Here is a 23,092-nt window from a genome sequence, read left to right on the forward strand (position 1 = left end):
GTAAACATTAATCAGATCGTCCGGCTATTTCTGCCAGGTAATTTGCCGTAATATTCCACTGTTCTTTAATAACGTGCAGTATTAAAGGGACGGCGTCTCTTGTAAAACGCCTCAGAGCGAAGCCGCTACATTTATTAAAACACGTCATGATTTGAAGCTGTCGCGCCGCACAGAACGGGCTTTGTTCAATTAGACAATCGCCGCAGCTTTAAAACACTTCAGATTCCCCTGTAATCCGGCGGCGTCCTGTAATTAATCAACTAATTCCGAGTCTCGGGACGGCTGTAATTACGGCAGCTCGTAATGGCTTATTCTTTCTGCTCCAGCACCTACATTTCATTTGTTTATTTTCTGGCTCTCATAAATCTGGGGGAGTGTCAGGAGCGCCACAATATTAGTGCAATAATCAAAGTTAATTATCGCTGCGCCTCCTCCTGCTAATAACCACAGACAGAGAGAGAGAGAGAGAGAGAGAGAGAGAGAGAGAGAGAGAGAGAGAGAGAGACTGAACCGGTGGCCGATCCTCAACACAGCAGCATTCAGCAATGCTTCGGCTCATGCTTTCACATGGTAAAGTACTCCCTATGAGAACAGGCACTTATTAAAGAGCAGATATTAAGCTGCTTTTTACAAGATGTAAAATAATCTCTGATGTGTCTAGCGCAGGGATGTCAAACTCAATTCCTGGAGGGCCGCAGCCCTGCACAGTTTAGTTCCAACCCTGCTCCAACACACTTACCTGTAGGTTTCAAACAAGCCTGAAGGACTCAATTAGTTTGATCATGTGTGTTTAATTAGGACTAGAACGGCCCTCCAGGAGTTTGACATCCTTGCTCTAGAACACGGGTGTCAAACTCGGTTCCAAAAGGGTCGCAGCTCTGCACAGTTTAGTTCCAACCCGAATTAAACACACCTGATCAAACTAATTGAGTCCTTCAGGCTTGTTTAAAACCTACAGGTAAGTGTGTTGGAGCAGGGTTGGAACTAAACTGTGCAGGGCTTCGGCCCTCCAGAAATTGAGTTTGACACCCCTGCTCTAGAGTGTGTGGTGAAGCTTCAGCTCAAAATAGCACACAAATAATGTTATATAAATCTCTTGTAACTGATGCCTAATTTAATAACTGTCGCTTTAAATTCAAATGAGATTTGAAAAGAGGGCGGAGCTACAGATGCCTGCGTGTCATCACAGCGACATATGTAAAACAAGACTAGCTGTGTTGTGATGATGTTCTCCAGCTCTCTGAAACGGACCCTTTCAGGCTTTGATACTAATTGTAGTGTTTTGGTGACTGACGCTTTAAATGCAAATAAGATTCAGAGAAGGGCGGAACTACAGACACCTGTGCATCAAATGTAAAACAGCAGTGTCTATGCTGACATGATCTTCAGCAGCTCAAACACTCTAATGGCTAATGGACAGACGGCTGCTGCTCACTCAGGCCTGCTGGACATGCTAATGAGAAAGAGATGGGAACTAGTGGGCGGGGCTTTCCCCCTCTGATGACACGTACAAAGGGAGAATGTTAGAATGCTCATCAGCCAATCAAAATCAAGCATTCAGCATTCCTGTAGAATACATTTAAATATATAAAGAAATATGTTGTCTTGAGTTATCAATCAGATAATCCCATGTTTATTTTTGGCTATTTATCCTGTTGTTAAACTCAATGACATTTTATTAGCTGTCCAGGGCTACTAGTTATTATTTTACAGAAACAGCACATCTCTGACCCATAAATCGCTCAAGGTTTGATGTTTTCCATTGCCTCATGATGCTAACTTAGCTGTGTTTCCCCTCTCTGATGAACAAGCCAAGTCATTTAACAAACTGTTTATGCTAAGGAGATGGACAGATGGCCACTAGTGGGTGGGGCTATCCCCCTCTTATGCATACTCGTCAAACCTCGCATTTTTCTCAGGATTCTCCTGTATTTAACAGTTCTATCCCGCTATCATCCCGTTTTTCTCCCGTACTTTCTGTAAAGGGTGGCGATGAAGAGTCAATCCTCTCTATACGCAAGCCATACTGCCAAACCACCAGGGAATGCCACTTGCTCTTAAATGCGAGTCTGTTCTGTGCTTTTGTTTTATTTAGGCATGAAAACACTCAAATAAATATAAAAGCGATGAGATGACCTTCCTTATTACAGGTGCAATCGCCCCCCTAATGCAATCCTTAAATACAGTCATGTAGCAGTGCGTGACTGTCAGCTCACGCGCTCCATAGTGACCGATTTGGCCGCATATGTGCCTGAAACTTAATCTATGCGACCTCATAACAACATGCCAATGGTGAAATGCAATATAAGTGTTAGTCAGAGCTTTAGGGCAGTATTCACGCAGATCTCAGATCAGATCAGACGTCCCCTCTGTAGGCAGCTGACTGTAGTAAGCAGAAGAGCACTAATGACTCAGAGCTCCTCCTGACGGTGTGACTCATGACAGGCAGAGATGCACACTACACAAAACGTCACGCATGATGTGTAAAGGTCACACGCATGCTGGAGTCAGAGAGGGTGTGTGTGTGTGTGTGTGTGTGTGTGTAGCTGTTTATACAGTATGTATCTGTAAGTGTGTTTTGTGTGTGTATCTGTGAGAGTAAGAGTGTGCGTGTGTGTGTCTGTGTGCATGTATGTGTGTACATTATGTATGTGTGTGTGTATCTTCAAAGTATAAACATCATCACATCTTTTGGAAGTCCCCATAAAGACAGCTTTAAAAAAAAAAAAGTGTGTGTGTGTGTGTGTGTGTGTGTGTGTGTGTGCATGTGGCTGGTTCGAGTCCCAGCTGGGTCAGTTGGCATCTCTGTGTGGAGTTTGCATGTTCTCCTTGTGTTGGTGTGCTCTGGGTGCTCTGGTTTACCCCACAGTCCAAACACATGCACTATAGGAGAACTGATCAAACTGGCCATAGTGTATGGGTGTGTGTGTGTGAATGAGTGTGTATGTGTTTCCCAGTGATGGGTTGCAGCTGGAAGGGCATCCACTGTGTAAAACATATGCTAGATAAGTTGGTGGTTCATTCAGCTGTGTCAACCCCTGATGAATAAAGGGACAAAGCCGAAAAGAAAATGAATGTGTGTGTGTGTGCATATGTATGTGTGTACAGTATGTATCTGTGAGTGTGTCTGTTGTGTGAGTGTGCATGTATCTTTGATAGAGAGGAGAGTGTGTGTGTGTGTGTGTGTGTGTGTGTGTGTGTGTGTGTGTGTGTGTGTGTGTGTGTGTGAGAGAGACTCACCCATTCGCCCATGATCAGACTGGCTGCTTTACTGGCTCGGCTTTGGTTCCGGCAGGCTAAGATCACATGCGCGCCGTGAAGAGCAAAGGATCGCGCCGTCTCGAAACCTGCAGATAGCAAACGAGTGGGTGGAAGAGAAGAGGAAGAGAGGAATCACACCACTGATAAAGTCACTGCGCTGATAACTGCGGCGCTCTTGCTGTTATTTGCGGGAACCCTATATCTCGGATTCATTCTCCATCAGACAGAACGCCAAAGGCTCTTCTCTAAGATCCTCAATCAAGAGCCCATCAGCTGATGAAAATGATCCAATTAAAGCAGAGAAACTCCAATAATTTCAGTAATGATAATAAAATGAAATTAAATCGCACCCAGGACAAGTCCCTGCAGCACCTCTACAGCATCTACCCTGCACAATACCAGTTATAATTTGAATTAATAATTATTAATTATGATAAATATATTTATATTTGACTTTTTTGCTCAACATTTGTGATTTTAAAATGATGCATTATTTAAAATGTGACGAAAATCTTTACTTGAAATGTAAAAGGAGAAATTATAGAAAATTGTCAATTATGGATACACTACTGGTCAAAAAGTTTGGAGTGGACAGGATGTTTACATGTAGTTTCATCAGAAATACAGTACAAAGTGTAAAATTGTGAAATGTTTTTCACTATGAAATAACTGTTCAAGAGAAGTTTATAATTTATTAATTTATTCCTGTGATTTTAGTGATGAATATTCAGCTTTATTAATCCAGTCATCAGTGTCACATGAGCCTTCAGAAATCACTCTAACAAATTATATTATGATTATTATTATTATTATTATTAATATTCATGGTAATAGTAATACAAGCAATAATGACTGGAGTAATAATGTCAATTGAAACTACATACAATAAGTAATAAATATTATATATTTTTTTTACATTTAATAAATTCTGCCTTGAACAGATTAATTGTATTTAAAATATCAAATTAAATTAATAACAAAAAAAAAACAACAAAAAAAACTGACCCCAAACTTTAGACTAATAACGTATATTATGCACAAAAACAAATAGAAATAAAAAAGAATGAAATTTTTCCCCTCCAACAAACGTGTAAATTGCTTTGACTGCTAAGTTATGTGTTATATAAAATATTATTATAATTATTATTACCTCAGTGGCTAACTGGGTAGGATTTAATAGCATTTTACATTTGATATATGCAGGTTTTAATAATGAACTTAAAGGTTATGACTGTAATGTGCCTTTCTATAATGTGAAATGAGCAAACAATGGACCGTTTAATAGGCAAACGAATAAATACTGCAACAAATATAGCGCTCAATGCATGTTTTTGCTTTAGCGGCTAAAGTAAACTAAAGTTTAGCCAATATAAAATGAAACTATTAAAATGTATAAATATATATATATATATATATATATATATATATATATATATATATATATATATATATATATATATATATATATATATATATATATATATATATATATAAATGCATAATAAAATATAATACACACCCCCACATTTAAGCATTTTTTTAAGATATGTAAACAAAACAATATTTTTTTTATTTTGTGCACATTTTTGGTTCTGACTTGTGCTGGAAATATAGGAGAAAAAAAAAAGATTAAATAAATCAAATAAATAATTTCATATCAATAAATAAATCTATTTAAAAAAAGAATGAAATAAAGTTATCAATGTATGATTTGTCGGACAAACTGCTTTTCAAAACTCAAGATGTGTAAAGACTCTCCATCATAGTGCGTCACCGAGCCTCATTCATAAATGACTCACTTTATCAGTTATTAAATTAATTTTCAGAAATGGCCACTCTAAATGGGCCAGTCAAACCCAAAAGGTGGAAACAATGATCTAAATATACGCAGTACGGGAAGGCAGAAACAAAACACTCGCTTCCCCGAAAAAGGTTATATTTAGGGGGGACTTGGGGTATTGTTTTGGCTGGTTTTGCTGACCTGCCGCTTTGCATTGTGCCTTTGATTACACCAAGTGTGTTTAAAGTTTCTCTTAAGCTGGCATCAGCACTTTATTACCCGGAGTGGGCACCAGTCATGAAGGTACATGCGTCTCAGAATAGATGCTGCGCGAAAAAAATCCTCCAGTTCATAACAATGGCTCAAGTTTGCAAGTCGGACATTAATAATCAAGTTAAAGAAATCAGAAGGAATTTCAGATCAGGGGAACGCTGTGTTTTGCTATCATACGAAGGACACGAAGGTCAAACTTCTAGATTTGCTATATCCCACAACACCCTGGAGAAAAAAATAAAAAACTGCTGTCCTGTCCTCAGTGTGGGGCTTTTATAAACCCACAATCCTCAGATGCACATGTGTGCGCCTCCATGGGCCATAGTTGCTCATTAAATCCAGCTTAATTACAGCAAATTGACTACAGATTTGTGCATTTGTTTTGTTTGTTTTTGTTTTTAAGGTAATTAAATTCACTCATTTTCCTTCGACTTGGTCTCTATTCATCAAGGGTCACCACAGCGGAATGAACCGCCAACTATTCCAGCATGTTTTACACAGCAGATGCCCTTCCAGCTGCAACCTAGTACTGTGAAACACCCATACACACTCATCCACACACACACTACGGCCAGTTTAGTTGATCAGTTCCCCATAGCGCATGTGTTTGGACTGGGTGAACCGGAGCACCCGGAGGAAACCCACGCAAACACGGGGAGAACATGCAAACTCCACAAACACCAACTGACCCAGCCGGGACTCGAACCAGGTGTGAAATATGAGCCAGACGTGTTTAGTTTTGGTCAAGTCTCTCCTGTTTTTAAGTGTGTGAGTGGTTTGTCGTGTGGGCTGCAGCTCCAGGTTTGCTGTGTGGAGAAAGTGAAGTGAAAACTGTGAATCAGTGACAGCTGTCAGCTTTCATATCCACCGATGGCCGTAATTCCCAGCGTTGCAGAGCGATGGAGTCGTGCCTCTGTTTGAGTCGTGTTGGCCTGTCAGCTCTTTTCTGAGCCATGACAGAGTAATATGTTTTACAAGCACAATGGCCAAGGGTTATTTCACAGTCAGGCCAGTAAAGCAGAAACAGCACGCAAAAACCCTTCAGTCCACTTCTCACACCAGCGCAGCCATGATTTATACCAGCATACGATCATCTACACCTGTAAAACATCTGTTAATGAACACTTTCCAAATTTGGTGTTTACTGTTTATTTACGGTTGTGAAGTGCATTATGGGATGTTGATCGAGTCTGAAATCTGTCGTAGTAGTTTGAGATGATCTAATGCATAAAAAAATCATATATAGAGAAATAAGTGTGTGAAAGAACAGAAATGTGCTGCAGTTTATTACAAGGAGTTTATAGCGTAATATGCAACACCAAATTCACACTAATCAGCACTTTAAAGGGCTGCACAATATATCAATATTGTAATGTGCATCACAGGATCTGCAACGTCGAGCGTTCAGCCGCACAATTATAATGTTTGCAACTTTAAGAGACTGTAATTGTATTTATATATAAATACAATGAACACTACACTGGGTCACTTTACATTTGACTAAACAATTTGCACTGCTAGACTTCCAGAATACCATGAAATACTGTTTATTTTAGTTGATATCTTTGCTGTTCTGCATTTATCGATCCTCGTGATTAGTTTATTATACTTAATACAGATGCATTTCTCTACAAAATCATTCCTGTCAATCTAAAATGATGAATTCTTACCATATCAATCAACCATTTATTTAATCTGGTAAACTTACTCAATATCGCAATATGTATCGCAGAAAAATTTAACATTGCTGTATCATCTTTTTCCAATATGCAGCCCTACTTTTAACTATTAGAAATGTGCATAAGTCACTCACACACACTTTAAGGTTAAAAGTTGTTGCGAGAAAGCTCAAGATCCCATAATACAATTAAGCAGAAATAAATTTGGAGAAATAAAAACATGAAACACAAAATACAGAAAACTGCTAATTTACGAACAGCTTTCAGTCATAAATTAAAAAATACATTACTGAAAATCAGCAGCATTCAATAATTATTCATTTATAAAACATGATTGATTATTTATATTGAAAATCCTCCCAATCAAACGCAACCAGGCACCTCAGTAACTCAAAATACTTAACATTTCAAAACAAGGCAACGCAGTGGCGCAGTAGGTAGTGCTGTGGCCTCACAGCAAGAAGGTCTTTATAAGAAATAGAAGCTGTTTCTAATAGATCAATTCGAGGTGTTGGTTAGAACAAAACTCCTTTTAATATGGAAAATACTCCCTATATCGCATGCCATTGCTTTTAGTTAAAGCACAATTTAAATCAGCCTTGTTGTTCCTCAATCTGGCAACCTGCACTTGCATTCCTGAAGTAAAACAAACGCAATACTTAGTTCAGCCACTGGGTGTCAAACTTGCACCCAACTTAAATATATTGTACTATTTACTAAAAAGAGAATGCATTACATTGTCAATTGTGACATTAAATATTGTGTATGATTAATATTCATAATGTCTTAATGTTTCTAAATAAATAAATACAATCATACGTAACAATTTTTTAAATAAATTACAGAACTATATTTACTGCGATAGGAGACTGATATTACATAACTACATAACTACTAAAAATTTGTTAAAACCCTAAAATATGGATGTTTTGCATTAATTTGAATATGCAAATGCACATAAATATTATGATAATACAAAAGCAAATTTAATATTTTGAAAATATGCATTCTCTCTGATTTTGCATGCGTTCTGGACATGAGTCCATGAGAGAGAGAGAGAGAGAGAGAGAGAGTGAATGAGATCATGAATGCACTTCATACGAGTTTCCCAACACACACGCACACGCACACGCACACGCACACACATATATAAAAGCTCTTGATTGATAGTCTGGCCTTCCTCTTCTCTGCAAACGAAGCGAGTTTGACAGTGTGATTGGAGCTGCAGACAGTCGGGACGATAGCGTGGATTAAAATGAACTTTAATTAGATTATGTTTTAATCTGATTTTCATTAATACGTAACTAGGAGGCCTAATTGTGAGGAGAGAGCTAAAGAGTATTACCCATTAAAACTCAAAATTGGAGTCGGATAAGAACTCCTCTCTGACAAACCAAGCATGCAATTCAATTTTATGACACCTTATTAGGAGTAATGGAGAATGCTGCGTGCATGTGTGTGTGTGTGTGTGTGGTGTGTGTGTGTGTGTATGTGTGAGTGAGTGAGGATTCATTTTCCACAAACAGACAGCAAAATATAAACAAGTCTTTGAGTTTAAAATGCAAAGCAAATACAAACAAATCCATGACAATTAAACGCCGCATTTTAATTCTGCTATGCGTGAAGAAAGTGAGGTGTTGGTGTGGATCAGACGAGCGGGTCACCTTGTAAAAATCCTGCCCGCGTGTTCAGCCTGAAGTGTGAATTAATCAGCGGCGTTGTGCGTTTTTTTTTGTTTGTTTTGTAATGGAGAACAAATGAGAACATGTTTAACGACAACAGCCGCCGCCGCCGTGTGTTATTTATGGAAAATAAGAGGGGCTTGACATTAATTTGGACGTAATTGACTTGGCTTGTTCGTCAGAGAGGAGAAACACGGCTAAATTAGCATGACGAGGCAATGGAAAACATCAAATCATGAGCGATTTATGGGTCAGAGACGTGCTGTTTCTGTAAAATAATAATAACTAGTAGCCTTGATTTGGGGCGTCACGGTGGCACAGTGGGTAGCAAAATCACCTCACAGCAATAAGGTCACAAGTTCTAGTCCCTACTGGGTCAGTTGGCATTTCTGTGTGGAGTTTGCATGTTCTCCCTGTGTTGGAGTGGGTTTCCTCCAGGTGGAACATGCGCTACTCTTAAAAATTGCTCAAACGACATAGTTTAATACACTATTGTGACTTAAAAACTCTAAAATGCTGATTAGATTAAAACTTTTAAGTAGCCAGTACTCAAGTTTTCAAAACAGATAAATACTGATAATTACAACAATTTAAAAATGCAGCTAATTTTAAAAGGTAAACATATTTGTCAGTTGCTTTAAAACAATATTTAACTTGTAGCAACCCAACGAAATTGAGTTGATGACTAAATTTACACACACTAAAGGAGTTGTTTTGTATTAAGTCCACACACTGATGTTTATTATTTTTTTTATACTGATAATATGGGACAGAATATGTTTTTGTTTTGTAAAAAAAAAAAAAAAAAAAAAAAAAAAACTTGTTTAATACAATTAAAACTGAACAGTAAATTCGAAAACAAACAAAAAAAATGTAACAATTTCAGGCACAGCTTTCAGCTTAATTTTTTGGAGGTCCTAAACTTAAAAACATGCATGTAATTAAGCACATAACACTGGATTTGTTTTCAATTTTAATAAAAAAAAAAAAAACTTAGATTTTTAAGTTGAGCACTCAAAATGAGTTTTTTGCCATGTTAAAATGCCTCTGATTAAGGAGAAAAAGATTTGGCGAACAAAGTTTGTTATCTGAACCTCATTTTGTTAGATGTTGTTGCAACTTCAATATATGCAAACTGTTGCGTTAATTTTTTCTGTTTTGTCTAAACAATATTTTTAGAGTGTAGACAAGTTGAGTAAGCTTAATTGGGTGCAGTGTATGTGTATGAATGAGTGTATGGGTGTTTCCCAGTGTTGGGTTGCAGCTGGAAGGGCATTCACTGTGTAAAACATATGCTGGATAAGTTGGCGGTTCATTCCGCTGTGGCGACCCCTGATTAATAAAAGGGACTAAGCTGAAAGAAAATGATTGAGTAGCCATGATTTGTACTGGACAGTTAATAAAATGTCACTGAGTGTAAAAACAGGATGAATAGTTACTACGTGATTGGACATTTTTAAAAATGTGTTAATTGCATTTTTAATAATCAGACTTGATGAAAGAAACACTGAGTGACATTCTTCCTGTCATCAGAGGGGGAAAGCTCCGCCCACTAATCTCCCTCATTAGCATAAACAGCAGGCCTGAGTGAGCAGCAGCCGTCTGTCCATTAGCCATTAGAGTGTTTGAGCTGCTGAAGATCATGTCAGCATAGACTAAGAGGATTATAGATGCACACCTGCCAACATTCGCCCCTGAAAATCCGAGATTGGAATTACAGGAGTTTTCCGGGAGAAATAACAAAGCAGGAGGGTGGCGGTAGATGGGTCTGAAATACAGGACAGATGTATTGTCCATCTTGTAGAAAGAGGCATAATAGGCCAGCTTTAAAGCAGAGCCTTGTTCCCATATTAGAGTGAGTGTTTGCTCAGTGGATGTGCTGAAGACGGATGATCCTGCGATGATGATCTCTGATTTACTGGTTTATAAGTTCTTCTCCAGGTCACATCCTGATCTCATGTGTGTTTCACAGCGAACGACGAGCCTCAAGCCAACAGAAACATGAAGAGCGGACAGATTAATGCTCGAATAGTGAGTGTGAACTCTGTCCTGCATTGTTGTTTAATGGTTTTTGCTGCGTTATTGGACAGATTTATAGTCAAAAGTTGCTGTGAGGACAGAAAACACAGGAGAATCTAGGTTTCAGAATTAAAGCTCTGTTAATGCTGCTCAGACGTGTAAAACTCTACTTGTACTGTGCATGAAGTAGATTCATTTATTCATTTTCCTTCGACTTAGTCCCTTTTTAATCAGAGGTTGCCACAGTGGAATGAACCGCCAACTATTCCAGCATGTGTTTTACACAGCAGATGCCCTTCCAGCTGCAACCCAGTACTGGGAAACACCCATACACACTCACTCACTCTCACACACACAGTCAATTTTTTTAATCCAATTCGCGTGAAGTATATATCTTAGGATGTTAGAAATATAGTAGCATTTGTCGTTTATTTTATATTTGTCATTATTTCTGTTCAAATGAGTACTGTTGCATGTTTGAAAATGCTGCATACTGTTAATAAATCTGGAATTATTGTAGATTATTTATCCTGCACTCCCTCTAGGTGAAGCTGTAAGTTTTCTGACGAATAGCAGACTCGATGACCATATATGGGTATACTGAATTTAAAGGGGCGTGGCCAGGAAGCAGCAGCTCAGACTTATTTTGCCATGTCTGCACAAAATTCATCGAAAACATAACACACTATGAATTTAAAAAATAACTTTTATAAACATTTGTGTATGAATTAATGATATTTACTGAAATTAATACAAAAACGGACGAAATATATATTATCACACATTTACATAAATAAGCAGCCTATGGCATACATGATGACCATATATGGTCATACGGTGTTCCAAGAGGTGGCGCCAGAGATCATGTTAATTGCAGTGTGTATTCTGAGTTTAAACATGAGCTGCGTCCCAAATTGCATACTTGTGCACTATTCTACACCATTTTGTAGTATAAATAGTGTAAGTAGTGTGTTCACACTGAAAACTCTAACAAGTGCACTTTAATTACCCGGATGATGCACTCATTCAGCTGGTAAAATGAAGTGTGTAATGATGGACACTTCACGCACTCAACGACCACAGGTTTGCTCACGTAGCGGAAGGGGCGGAGCTATCGGGCGCACATGTTGGATAACTTTATTTATTTTGGATGGTGAAAGCAGAATTCTCCTACGAGAGTGATTATAGCACCTCCCGATGGTGAATGCGGCAATACTCACGGCAGGTATTATTTGATAATTCGGTCGTTTATTTCACTGATTTGGCGACCGTCAAACATCATCAGGGAAACGGTTTGAATTTCCGCTTAGTACATAAAACATTAGTGTCGTCCCAAATGGCACATTACATACATATACTATCCTGCTGAGTGTGTAAGTGCATAAGTACATAGTGCATGAATGCATAGTGTGCCATTTGGGACGCAGCTATGTAGTGTGCTGCTTGTATGTTTACTAAAGAAATGCAGTAACATGTCACTCAAAGACTCTAAATCATTTCCAAAAGATGCCTAAAATGCCTCAGTTTGTTAATAATTTTTGTATATTATGTGCACTACACTCCCTATAGACAGATTTCATGCAGCCGCCATTAAAAAAATAAATAAAAATAAATATATACAAAAGCTAAATCGAGGCTGCGGTGGGAAGAAACCCAGGAATATCACACAGGAACGTTGTGTACCCGGCTGTATATCTCATCAACGAAGAGAAATCGAAACAAATTTAGCATTTCACCACGTTCCGGGTGACCCGAAGGCCCGTTCTGAATGCATGGAGAAAATGAAAAGGGATTTCAGACCTCATTTTCAGCTAAGTAAAGGGAAATAACACTAGTTAGCTAACCTCGTCTTTCCCCAACACGTTTTAAATGCCATTTATCACACTCAAGTTAATGAACTGATTCTTTCACAATATTAGACCTGTCACAATATTGAATTTCATTACTGAAATTTATAAAAACCGTCAATTTCCCACTAACATTTAAGCACTGCTGAACGCAACAACGCTGATTTGCCAAAGGTTTCAACAGTGCTCAACAGAAATGACTGTGATTGGCTGTGGAGGTCATCAGTTCACCGCTGTTTACAGAATGCAAACACAGGCGAGAGATCCGCTAATGACTCGACTGATCTTCGCCGTTTTAAAATGCTCCAGTGTTTGTGCATCTGTTGTAGCACTCGGTGAAGAGCGGTGAACTGATGACCATCCCAGCTAATCACAGTCATTTCTGTTGAGCACTGATGAACACGATGCCAGATCAGCAGTGTTTAAAAATGTGCTTAAATGTTAGCGGGAAATTTAAAACTTTAGCACCGAGACAACACTATTACAGACAACACGAGGGTGTGCGGAACAGTGGACTGCAGGGTTTTATCACTCACCATGTTACAGAGGCTGAAGCAGGCAGGGAAGCTGCCACTGTGTTTACCTGGTGCCATGATCTGAAGCCTGGGAGGACACTCTTATAGAGACTGTGATGTTGTTTGATGCCTAATCTGCTTGTAATTGTTTAAATTAAACTAAACTGAATGATATTAAAGTGATGTTTACACCATATCTGCGTTTTGAAATCTTAACAACAGCTGGAGGTTTGTAGTCAACAGCAGGCTGCAGCAATGTTTGCAGTGCTGATCCTATTAGGGTTGGGCATCTAAGCTATAATGCCGATCCGATACGCATCTCGATACAAAGAATACGATCCGATATATTAGCGATACATTTGTGACATATTGCGATGCAACACGATACGATTCACACCCATATCACGATACGATGCGATATTTCAGCACTAACTAATTAGATTAAGTTTATGAGATGATGTGAAAGAGGATGCTGTGCCATTGAATGAGTTTGATTATTTATTAACCAAGCAAAACCAAGACTTTTTTTTACAAACTGGCTTTTCTCTCAGAGCCAGAGTGTCAGTTTACAGTAGAGGGCCATTTTAGAACATATAGCACATATTATTTATATATATACATATTATTTATTTATATATATATTATATATTAAATATATATATATATATTTGCACTCTTTCAACATAAATAAAATTAGCATTGCACAACAAGAATTGTGATTTAACTTTTCAACTATGAAAACAAGTTTTACAAAGATATATTTTGCCACTGATTATTCAAAACTTAAGGTTGTGAACTAGCAGTGTTATGCTGCGTTGAAACATCACTGTCACTGTAAACAACAGGCTAATAAAAATATAACAAACCAGCAATCTTCTTGCTGTGAGGTGGTCAAACTACCCACTGTGCCACCGTGACACCCAATTATTTTTATCATTATTATTATTAATATTATTATTATTATAATTAAATAAAAATTAACAGGAGGAGGTGTTTAAAACCTTCGTTCTCCGTGACACTAGGCTGAATATCTTTGCAGATGAACAATGCAATAGCATTCGTTATTGGCGTAGAGCGAGCAGAACTGTTGCGCATGGAAAAAAAAACTTTCAATGCTTTTCTCACCACTTTTGGAGCTGGTTGAAGCAGTGCGAAAGCCGGGGATGCAGGAACACTGGAAGATGCTTTCACAACAACACCGTGGCGCCGCTTCAAGTGAGATATCAGATTAGTCATACTGCCCGCGTATTTTACAGATGCGCGGCACATTTTGCAAATTGCATCTGTCCTGTCATGTCGTCCATCCCTAAATCCATAATGTTGCCATACTTTAGATTTAAAACTCAGTGGGGAATAAAATGTTTGTTTTGCTTCTCGCGCTTTCTGAGGGCGCTCCACTAGCTTCATCCGCACACCTGATACACTGAGTTGTAGTGTGTGCACATCCGCAAATCCGTTGCTAAGGCTTACTTTATGTAGGTCGATTAAATTATGCGCCAAAAACAGATTGACAACACTTGTTAATAAATAAAAAATACATTCTATATTAAAAATATAAGCTGTATCTCGGAAAAATCGATGCATCTCGCAAAAACCGATGCATCTCGATTTGCTTCCAAAATTTCATTCATCCTCTGCTGCTCAACCGATGCACTTGCATCGTGCACGCGCATGACCGCGTATCGATACATATCGGTTAATCTTCCCATCCCTAGATCCTATACTTCCGGGTTTCTTCCCATCGCAGCCTCGCTTTCGTGTTTTAAAATGGCAGCTGCGTGAAATAAACATATAGGTGGAGCTGCCAGGTATTCTTACCAATGGCATACACACATGATGACCATATATGGTGATTGCGTGTTCAAAGGGGCGGGGCCAGAGCACAGCAGGGGTCCGTTCTTCGTACGTGGATTACTCAGTTAGCTGGATTTGGATATTAACGATTTGACATGATCCAGGATAGTTTCGTTCTTCAAAGCTGATCCGAGAGTTGTTGTCATAGCAACAGTTCTGCTAGGTCAAACCTGGTCGGGAGCAGGTTCAATTCATATAAACAGGATTAGATCGGCTCAGTTCAAGCAAAGATAATACAGAAAGTATGTTCTGAATTCTGATATTTTCTTACAGTAGTAGTTATTTACACTTGGGAAAATGGTACATATTTTTTAACTATATATATATAAAGTTACAGTCATTAATAAAATAAATAAAGTTATACATATTAATAAAACTTATGCAATCTGCACCCTCGAAATGAAAGTACAAAGACTGCCACCTGGTGGTGCACAGAGAAAACTTATTGATATTAACTTTTTAGATCGCTTTAGTACAAATTGTGTATAATAGAAATGCAGAATATGTGATATTTTTTTTTAAAGCAATAATACATTTATGCAGTCATGAACATGTTTTGATAGTTAATATGCCGGTGATTTGATGCTTCACAATAGTTGCAGACGCCTTTACCAATATGAAAACGCTTTTGTAAACAATCAGTTATTCTTTACACCGATTAAAAAACGGCTACTATAATATAGACAATATTGTCTAAATGTAGAACTAAATACACTGATTTGCATTGAAATACATGATGAATACTCTTGACACGTGAAAGTGTAAACCCTGCAGCTCACAACAAATGTGGAAAGTTCTTGCGTGTCATATTTAATAAACGGTTTGCTGCTAATTTGATGTAACTTTGCTCACATGGATAATTGAATATTAATCAGATGATGTCATTACGCTGCTGTACCGTCAGCCAATCGTTGCATTGCTGATCATGATTTCGAGGATCGATAGATCTGTCCTTCACAACACACACAGATCTCAGATCAGTTCATCCAGACATTCTAATCTGATTCGCGAACTTGTTTGAAGAACCAAATTAGCGAGAGATCAGTTAGAGATGAAAAGATCCGGGATCTGCCAAATCATCTTAGATCATTTTAGCGAGATACGAAGAACAGACCCCAGGTCAAGTGCAGTGTGTATTTTTGACAAAGTGTATTGCAGAAAATAAAGAAATATAGAAATAAAGCTTCATGTCACAGTAAATCATTATCATATACAGACAAGAAAGCTGCACATTGTTAATAATAGTGCTGATCAAAGATAAATCAAGATGTGTATTGCATATATACAATATTTGTTTGTGTATTATATATATTGATCAAGTCAAAACAAAGTTTCACTTTGCGTGTGATTAATCTTTGCGCAGCACTAGTGGAATTCCTGTATGTTATACACACTATTATACTACACTCCTAATAGGAGGAGCTGCATGCATGATGGCCATATATGGTCGTGGGGTGTTGAAAGAGGCGGGGCCAGAGAGCAGCAGGTCAGGTGCAGTGTGTATTTCGAGGTTAAAGAGTGGCGAGTGCCGCTTCCGTCAGTCTGCAGGGAGCCTTAATTTACTCCATTAATAACCCGGTGTTCATCTGGGATTGGGGGAGATGTTGTCAGGGCCCAAAGTGAAATGTATGGTTTGTAATTACAGCGGTGCGAGAAGGCGAGTTCCACCTGAGCAGCTCCACGCCGCTCTATTACCCAGCGCTGCTGCCCGTCTGCCCTCGAACCCGCGCCGCCGCTGACCCTCCCGCCATCACAACGTCATCTTTCATCACGGTCACACCGTCCCCGCGGCACACGCTAATACGAGCACTGCTAAAGAGCACAGAGTTGTCAAGCTGCTTTAAAGGGTTTCTATTTTATCCCTTTTACAAGATCGTAAATGAGTCTTCTGTATCTCCAGAACGTGTCTGTGACGTTTCAGCTCAAAACACTGATCAGATCAGTTATTATTATACACTTTTGGAAAACGTCCATTTTTATTCGTTTATTCGCTCTCCTTTGGCTTGGTCTCGATTTCAGAGGTCACCCCAGCAGAATGAACCGCCAAACCTATGTTTTAGGCAGCGGATGACCTTCCAGCTGCAACCCAGTACTGGGAAACACCCATACACTCACTCACACACACACACACACACACACACACACACACACACACACAGTCTAGGTGAAGCTACAGGTTTTCTGACCAATGGCAGAGTTGATGACCATATATGGGCATAGAGGATATAAAGGGGTGGGGCCAAGAAGCAGCAGCTCAGATAATTATTGCTATTTCTGCGCAGAATTTTGCACAAAAAAAAGCAGCAAATTTATGCGGAATGATTTTAAGAGAGTATCGTTACTACAATAACACATTCAATAAAAAATAATAAAGATTAAAGTTATTTAAGGTTTATAATGCAAATACAACTTGTTTGCTCAAGTCTATCATAAAATACATTGACTAAAAGTCAGAAAATGTTAACTCAAACTGTATTGTAAATAAACCATATTAAAAAACTACATCTGTATTTAATAACATTACTGAAACTAATATGCACCTGTCAATCAAAATTGGTGGGTACTGCCATGTCACTACGAATTTATCCCGCCCACAAATTTTGATTGACAGGCACACATTAGCAAATTCATTGCAGTAAGAAAATACTGAAAAATATTGTTTAAAAAAAAAAAGACTCCTTGTGCTTCTATCACTCAGATATGACAGTGTACACACTTTACTACACACATTTTCCATCCAAACAGCATTGGACAGTTGATTCTGCATGATGGGACATCTCTGCTCTCAGCAAAATAGTAATAGCGAAAAGATCCACGCACACTTTAAAAGCTCCTCGTCTTCTAAAACAAACACGTATCTGCATTCGGGCCGCTCGGCCGGTGGCACTGAGACCGTAATCATTATCGAGCCTTTTTATCCCCAGCCGTAATTTTCTTGCATGTTACATCAGTTTTTTCCGTGCTTTGTGAATTTCATCCAAGGTTAATAATGCTCAATAATTTGACTAACCAACCATACCTGCTGTTCATTACCGGCCCGATAAACAGATTCATCAAAAACGGACATGAAATGCACATTAAAAGCCTCAGATTCTATTTCCTCCGACACTCCATATCAATAACAGGCTCCACAGGCACACGCAGCACTAAAGAGCGCAGATATAGCAGGGAAAAAAAAAAAAAAAGAGGAGAAATTCAGAATATTTGTATTGTTTGTTATGCATTTAAGTATGCTTTATTATTATCTATCATGTTGCTTGCTTGTGAAGTGATTTGAGAATGATGATATAAAAAGTATTAGAGTAAGTATTATTAGATGTTCTGTCCCGAACAGTACTGGCGTATGCTGTATTACACACGAACATGTTTATTGATGTTGCATTCTTTTTTACTTAATTTGTAGAAATAGACGCTGCATTTTGGGATTTAGCTCATCAAGCATGCAATAATTGATTAAGATAGAAATATACACTCACTGGCCACTTTATTAGGTACACCTGCCCAACAGCCAATCACATGGCAGCAGCTCACTGCATTTCGGCATGTAGACATGGTCAAGACGATCTGCTGCAGGTCAAAGCGAGCATCAGAATGGGGAAGAAAGAGGATTTAAGTGACTTTGAATGTGGCATGGTTGCTGCTGCCAGACCGGCTGCTCTATTAGTATTTCAGAAACTGCTGATCTACTGGGATTTTCACACACAACCATCTCTAGGGTTTACAGAGAATGCTCTGACAAAGAGGAAATATCCAGTGAGCGGCAGTTCTGTGGGCGCAAATGCCTTGTTGATGAAGTCAGAGGAGAATGGCCAGACTGGTTCCAGCTAATAGAAAGGCAACAGTAACTCAAATAAGCAACCGAGCTCTGCAGAAGAGCATCTCTGAACACACAACACGTCCAACCTTGAGGCGGATGGGCTACAGCAGCAGAAGAGCACACCGGGTGCCGCTCCTGTCAGCTAAGAACAGGAAACTGAGGCTACAATTCACACAGACTCACCAAAACTGGACAATAGAAGATTGGAGAAACGTTGCTGCTCTGATGAGTCTCCATTTCTGCTGACACATTCAGATGCTCGGCTCACAATTTGGCCTCAACAATATGAAAGCATGGATCATCCTGCCTTGTATCAGGGGTTCAGGCTGGTGGTGGTGGTGGTGTAATGGTGTGTGTGTGTGTGTGTGTGAACGCTTTTGTGGATGCATTTGTGTGAGTATATGCTCGTCTGTGTGCGCATGCACATGTATGTGCACGCATGTGTATGTGTGTGCATGCTTGAGTGCGTGTGCACACATGCTGGAGTGTGTGTGTACGCTTGTGTAGGTGCACGCTTGTCTGTATATATACACATGCTTGTGTGTGTGTGTGTGTGTGTGTGTAGAAGCGTGTACACTTATTTGAGGGCATGCTTAAGTGAGTGTATGCTTGTGCGCGCATGTGTGTATCCATGCTTAAGTGCGTGTCTGTGTGAGTGCGTACAATACGTGTGTGTGTGCGCGCATTTATTAGTGTGTACATGCTTCTGTGTGTGTATGTGTGTGTGCATGCATGTGTGCTTGTGTGTATCTGTGTGTGTAGGTCTGAGGTCAGTCTCTGACGGGCTGCTGGACTGAAGTGAGCGGCGTTTGAGACGGTAAATAACTTTAGTTGGTTCAATAGAGGAGAATTAAGGAAAGCGCTGGAGTCGCTAATGGGAATGAATGGGAGGCATCAGCTGGGGTCAAACACACACACACACACACACACACACACACACACACACACACACACACACACACACACACACACACACACACACACACACACACACACACACACACACACACACACACACACACACACACACACACACACACACACACACACACACACTTCAGGATCAATGCACTGCCGCAGATCTCCACACTAACCAGAGCCTCCATTAAACACTGCAAACACACCAGTTCACCATCAGGACTCAACACACATGCACGCACACACACACGTCTCTCATGCGCAATCACTAATACCGTCAGAAGTCTGCAGGGTTTAGAGTGTGATCAACACACCTGAGTCTTCAGCACGGCTGCGTCAGACAAATAAAAATGATCTAATATAATCTAATATTTTCTCAGAGGACCAAACAGAAGATTTTACGAAACACAGGCTGCTTTAAAGGGTCATTCAATTATTCATTTTCCTACAGCTTATTCCCTTATTTATCAGGGGTCGCCACAGCGGAATGAACCACCAACTATTCCAGCATGTGTTTTACACAGCGGATGCCCTTACAGTTGCAACCCAGTAATGGGAAACACTCAAACTACAGCCAATTTAGTTGATCAGTTCCCCTATAGTGCATGTGTTTGGACTGTGGGGGAAACCGGAGCACCCAGAGGAAAAAAATGAATGAATGAATCAGGTTTGAATATGTAAATGTTTATTTAAATACATATAGACTTGTTATAATTAATATCTACTTTGATTTTAAATAATTTAATGACTTTATATTATGCATATTTTATATTACGAGCAAAAAAAAAAAAAAAAAAAAAAAAAAAAAGCAATTTTATTATTATTATTATTATTATTACTACATTAAATACGTTTCTTTTTTATGCCATGTTTCTGTCATTTAATTATTTAATAAAAAATGTATGCATGCATTTACAGACAACTGTCCCAGCCGGGACTCGAACCAGCGCCCTTCTTGCTGTGAGGGCACCATGCCACCACTTAATTTACATTATTATGTTAATTATTCACATAAACATATTTATTGCTTTGTACATGCTGTTTGTTTTGTTTCTTAAAAAATAAAAACAACGATAATAAAATAGTATGATATAAGGTTTACATTTAGAGGTGACATGGTGGCTCAGCATTTGCTGTGAGGCGACAGAAGGTTTCTGGGTCAGTTGGTGTTTCTGTGTGGAGTTTGCATGTTCTCCCCGTGTTGGTGTGGGTTTCCTCCGGGTGCTCCGGTTTCCCCCACAGTCAAAAACATGCGCTATAGGGGAACTGATGAAGTAAACTGGCTGTAGTGTAGGGCTTTTTTTCTCAATATGTGTTCTTCAGCGTCCTCATGTATCGTCATCATCAGCTGCCAAAGTTCAGTTACAATACTCAAGACTGCAAGAACAGAGGATGCATGAAACTTCCCGGATGTGTTCTTGATAGAGGACACACCGAAGCCGACTTGAGCACCGAACACGCTCTAGAAGTCCCAGAAGTCACTGGGTGGTGGGAAGCGCAGCATTTAATTTAAAGTCCTGAGGTAAATCAGTCATATCTCTGAAGTTTCCCCCTCAATGAAACGGTGAATATGAACATCAGCATAAACATCTTAATAAAGCAATAAACACATTAAGGTTGTTTGTTTGCTGAAATTTGTATTAAAATCAGTTTTATTTATATTGTGCGGAGTATATTTATAATGTTTTATGCACAGTATATATTGTGAAAAGGGGAAAAACAATCAATCGTTTAATGAAGGCTGTAATGTTTAAATAATTTTCCATTAAAAATATGTGAAGGTCATGTGACCATCAGGAAGAACGCAGCATCTCATTTCTCACAGGATGCGTTCTCGTGATCTCCCGTGTTCATTCTTCCGAGGACATCTGGCAAGACCGCTCTCCACAAGAACGCAAGTCCGTTCTCGGAATTGAGAAACAGTGTGTGAGAATGAGTGTGTATGGGTATTTTCCAGTACTGGGTTGCAGCTGGAAGTGCATCCACTGGGTAAAACATATGTTGGAATACGAACTACTGAAGCTGAAGGAAAATTAATGAATGAATATTAAAACATAATTAATATGCTTCCTCCATATCTACAATATCTGTCAACAAGCTTAAAACGAAGTTGAAATCTTATTTCCTTTTGAAATTTTGTAGGTTGAATTATGATTTTAGTGATGTTTTTCCCTTTTTGTTGGTGTTTATTTTACTCGTACAGCACCGTGCACAACTCATAAATGCATGAAATGAGTTTTAAAACATTACAAATAACACATCGCTTATGTTAATAGAATTATTGATATAAACGTTTGTTTATTGTTGCATATATATACACTATGGTTTATTTAAAATAAAATGCACAATTAAATAACAATAATATAAGGTTTAGATTCAGACAAGCAGAGTAATTTAAAATAATAAAGGAAAAATGTTATTCAGATATTTAGGATGTTACCTCGATATTTCAAATAAAGTCAGTTTTTTTGCACTGCACATGCTTGGGAAACAATGATATGTATTAGAAATCGACACTAATAAGCATGAAATATGGCGTAATTTAATTTATATTTTTTTTTAGATGCACACACACACACACACGTATAATTTAAGTGTTATTTTTTAAAACCAAACCAAAACATCTTGTTTGACTGAAATGTAAAAAAAAAAAAATTAAGAGTTTTTTTTTTAATGTATTATAAGGCAACAAAAAACTAAAATAAATAAGTTAACTAAAGTAACTCAATGCCGATTAATGTTTAAATAATTTTGTGAAATATTTGCAATGTTTGTCATAGGATAAAGCGCTTCTATTGGTGTGTTCAGCGATATTAGAGGGACAGTTTGTGTTTTTTTTCTCATGCATTTATTTATTTATTATTTATTATTTTCGACACACAGCGCTCCTCTGCCCTCTAGCGAACGCTCAGAGACACTACAGCCAGCGTTTCTGCATTGACCGGTCAGTGTTGAGCAAGTTTGTTTTAAAACTGTATAATAACATCATTAAAATTGCATTTAAATCACTTTTCTAATTGCCATGTCTGAAAACTTAATTACTGATTACTTGACTCCACTAACAATCCACAGTAATCTGAATGCATACAATAGAAATTAAACATGAAATTCTTTACGTCAATCATTAAAAACACTTAAGTTTTAAACAATGCACGTCTCAAAAAAAAAACATTTCTTTAAATTAACGACACCACAGTTCATACAAACTAGAGGTAATTTCTTAACATTTATATTCAAGACAGATTTTTAAGAATGTGCAGTGCAATTTACTTGAAAAACTGAGTTAACATGCTAATTACCTGAACAAACAAAACCTAAAAATATATACCTTTTTAATTAATCTGCTTTTCCTATTTTAAACCGTATATTGTCATGAATTAAACACATGCACTGAGTTCTTCTGCAAAATATATAACTCTGCTTCTCTGAATTGGTTCATGCAGAACT

At 38.4% G+C, this 23,092-nt stretch overlaps 1 protein-coding gene across 4 annotated transcripts in view; it reads right to left on the reverse strand.

Moving 5' to 3' along the window:
* Positions 1-23,092, reverse strand: part of wwox (WW domain containing oxidoreductase) — a 345,467-nt gene that overhangs the window by 317,873 nt on the left and 4,502 nt on the right. For all 4 annotated transcript variants that reach the window (NM_200913.1, XM_073941921.1, XM_068217339.2 and 1 more), the window contains 1 exon segment: positions 3,241-3,347. In NM_200913.1, coding sequence (NP_957207.1) covers positions 3,241-3,347 — 107 coding nt within the window.

Source organism: Danio rerio, chromosome 25, assembly GCF_049306965.1.
Source record: "Danio rerio strain Tuebingen ecotype United States chromosome 25, GRCz12tu, whole genome shotgun sequence".
Lineage (NCBI taxonomy): Eukaryota > Metazoa > Chordata > Actinopteri > Cypriniformes > Danionidae > Danio > Danio rerio.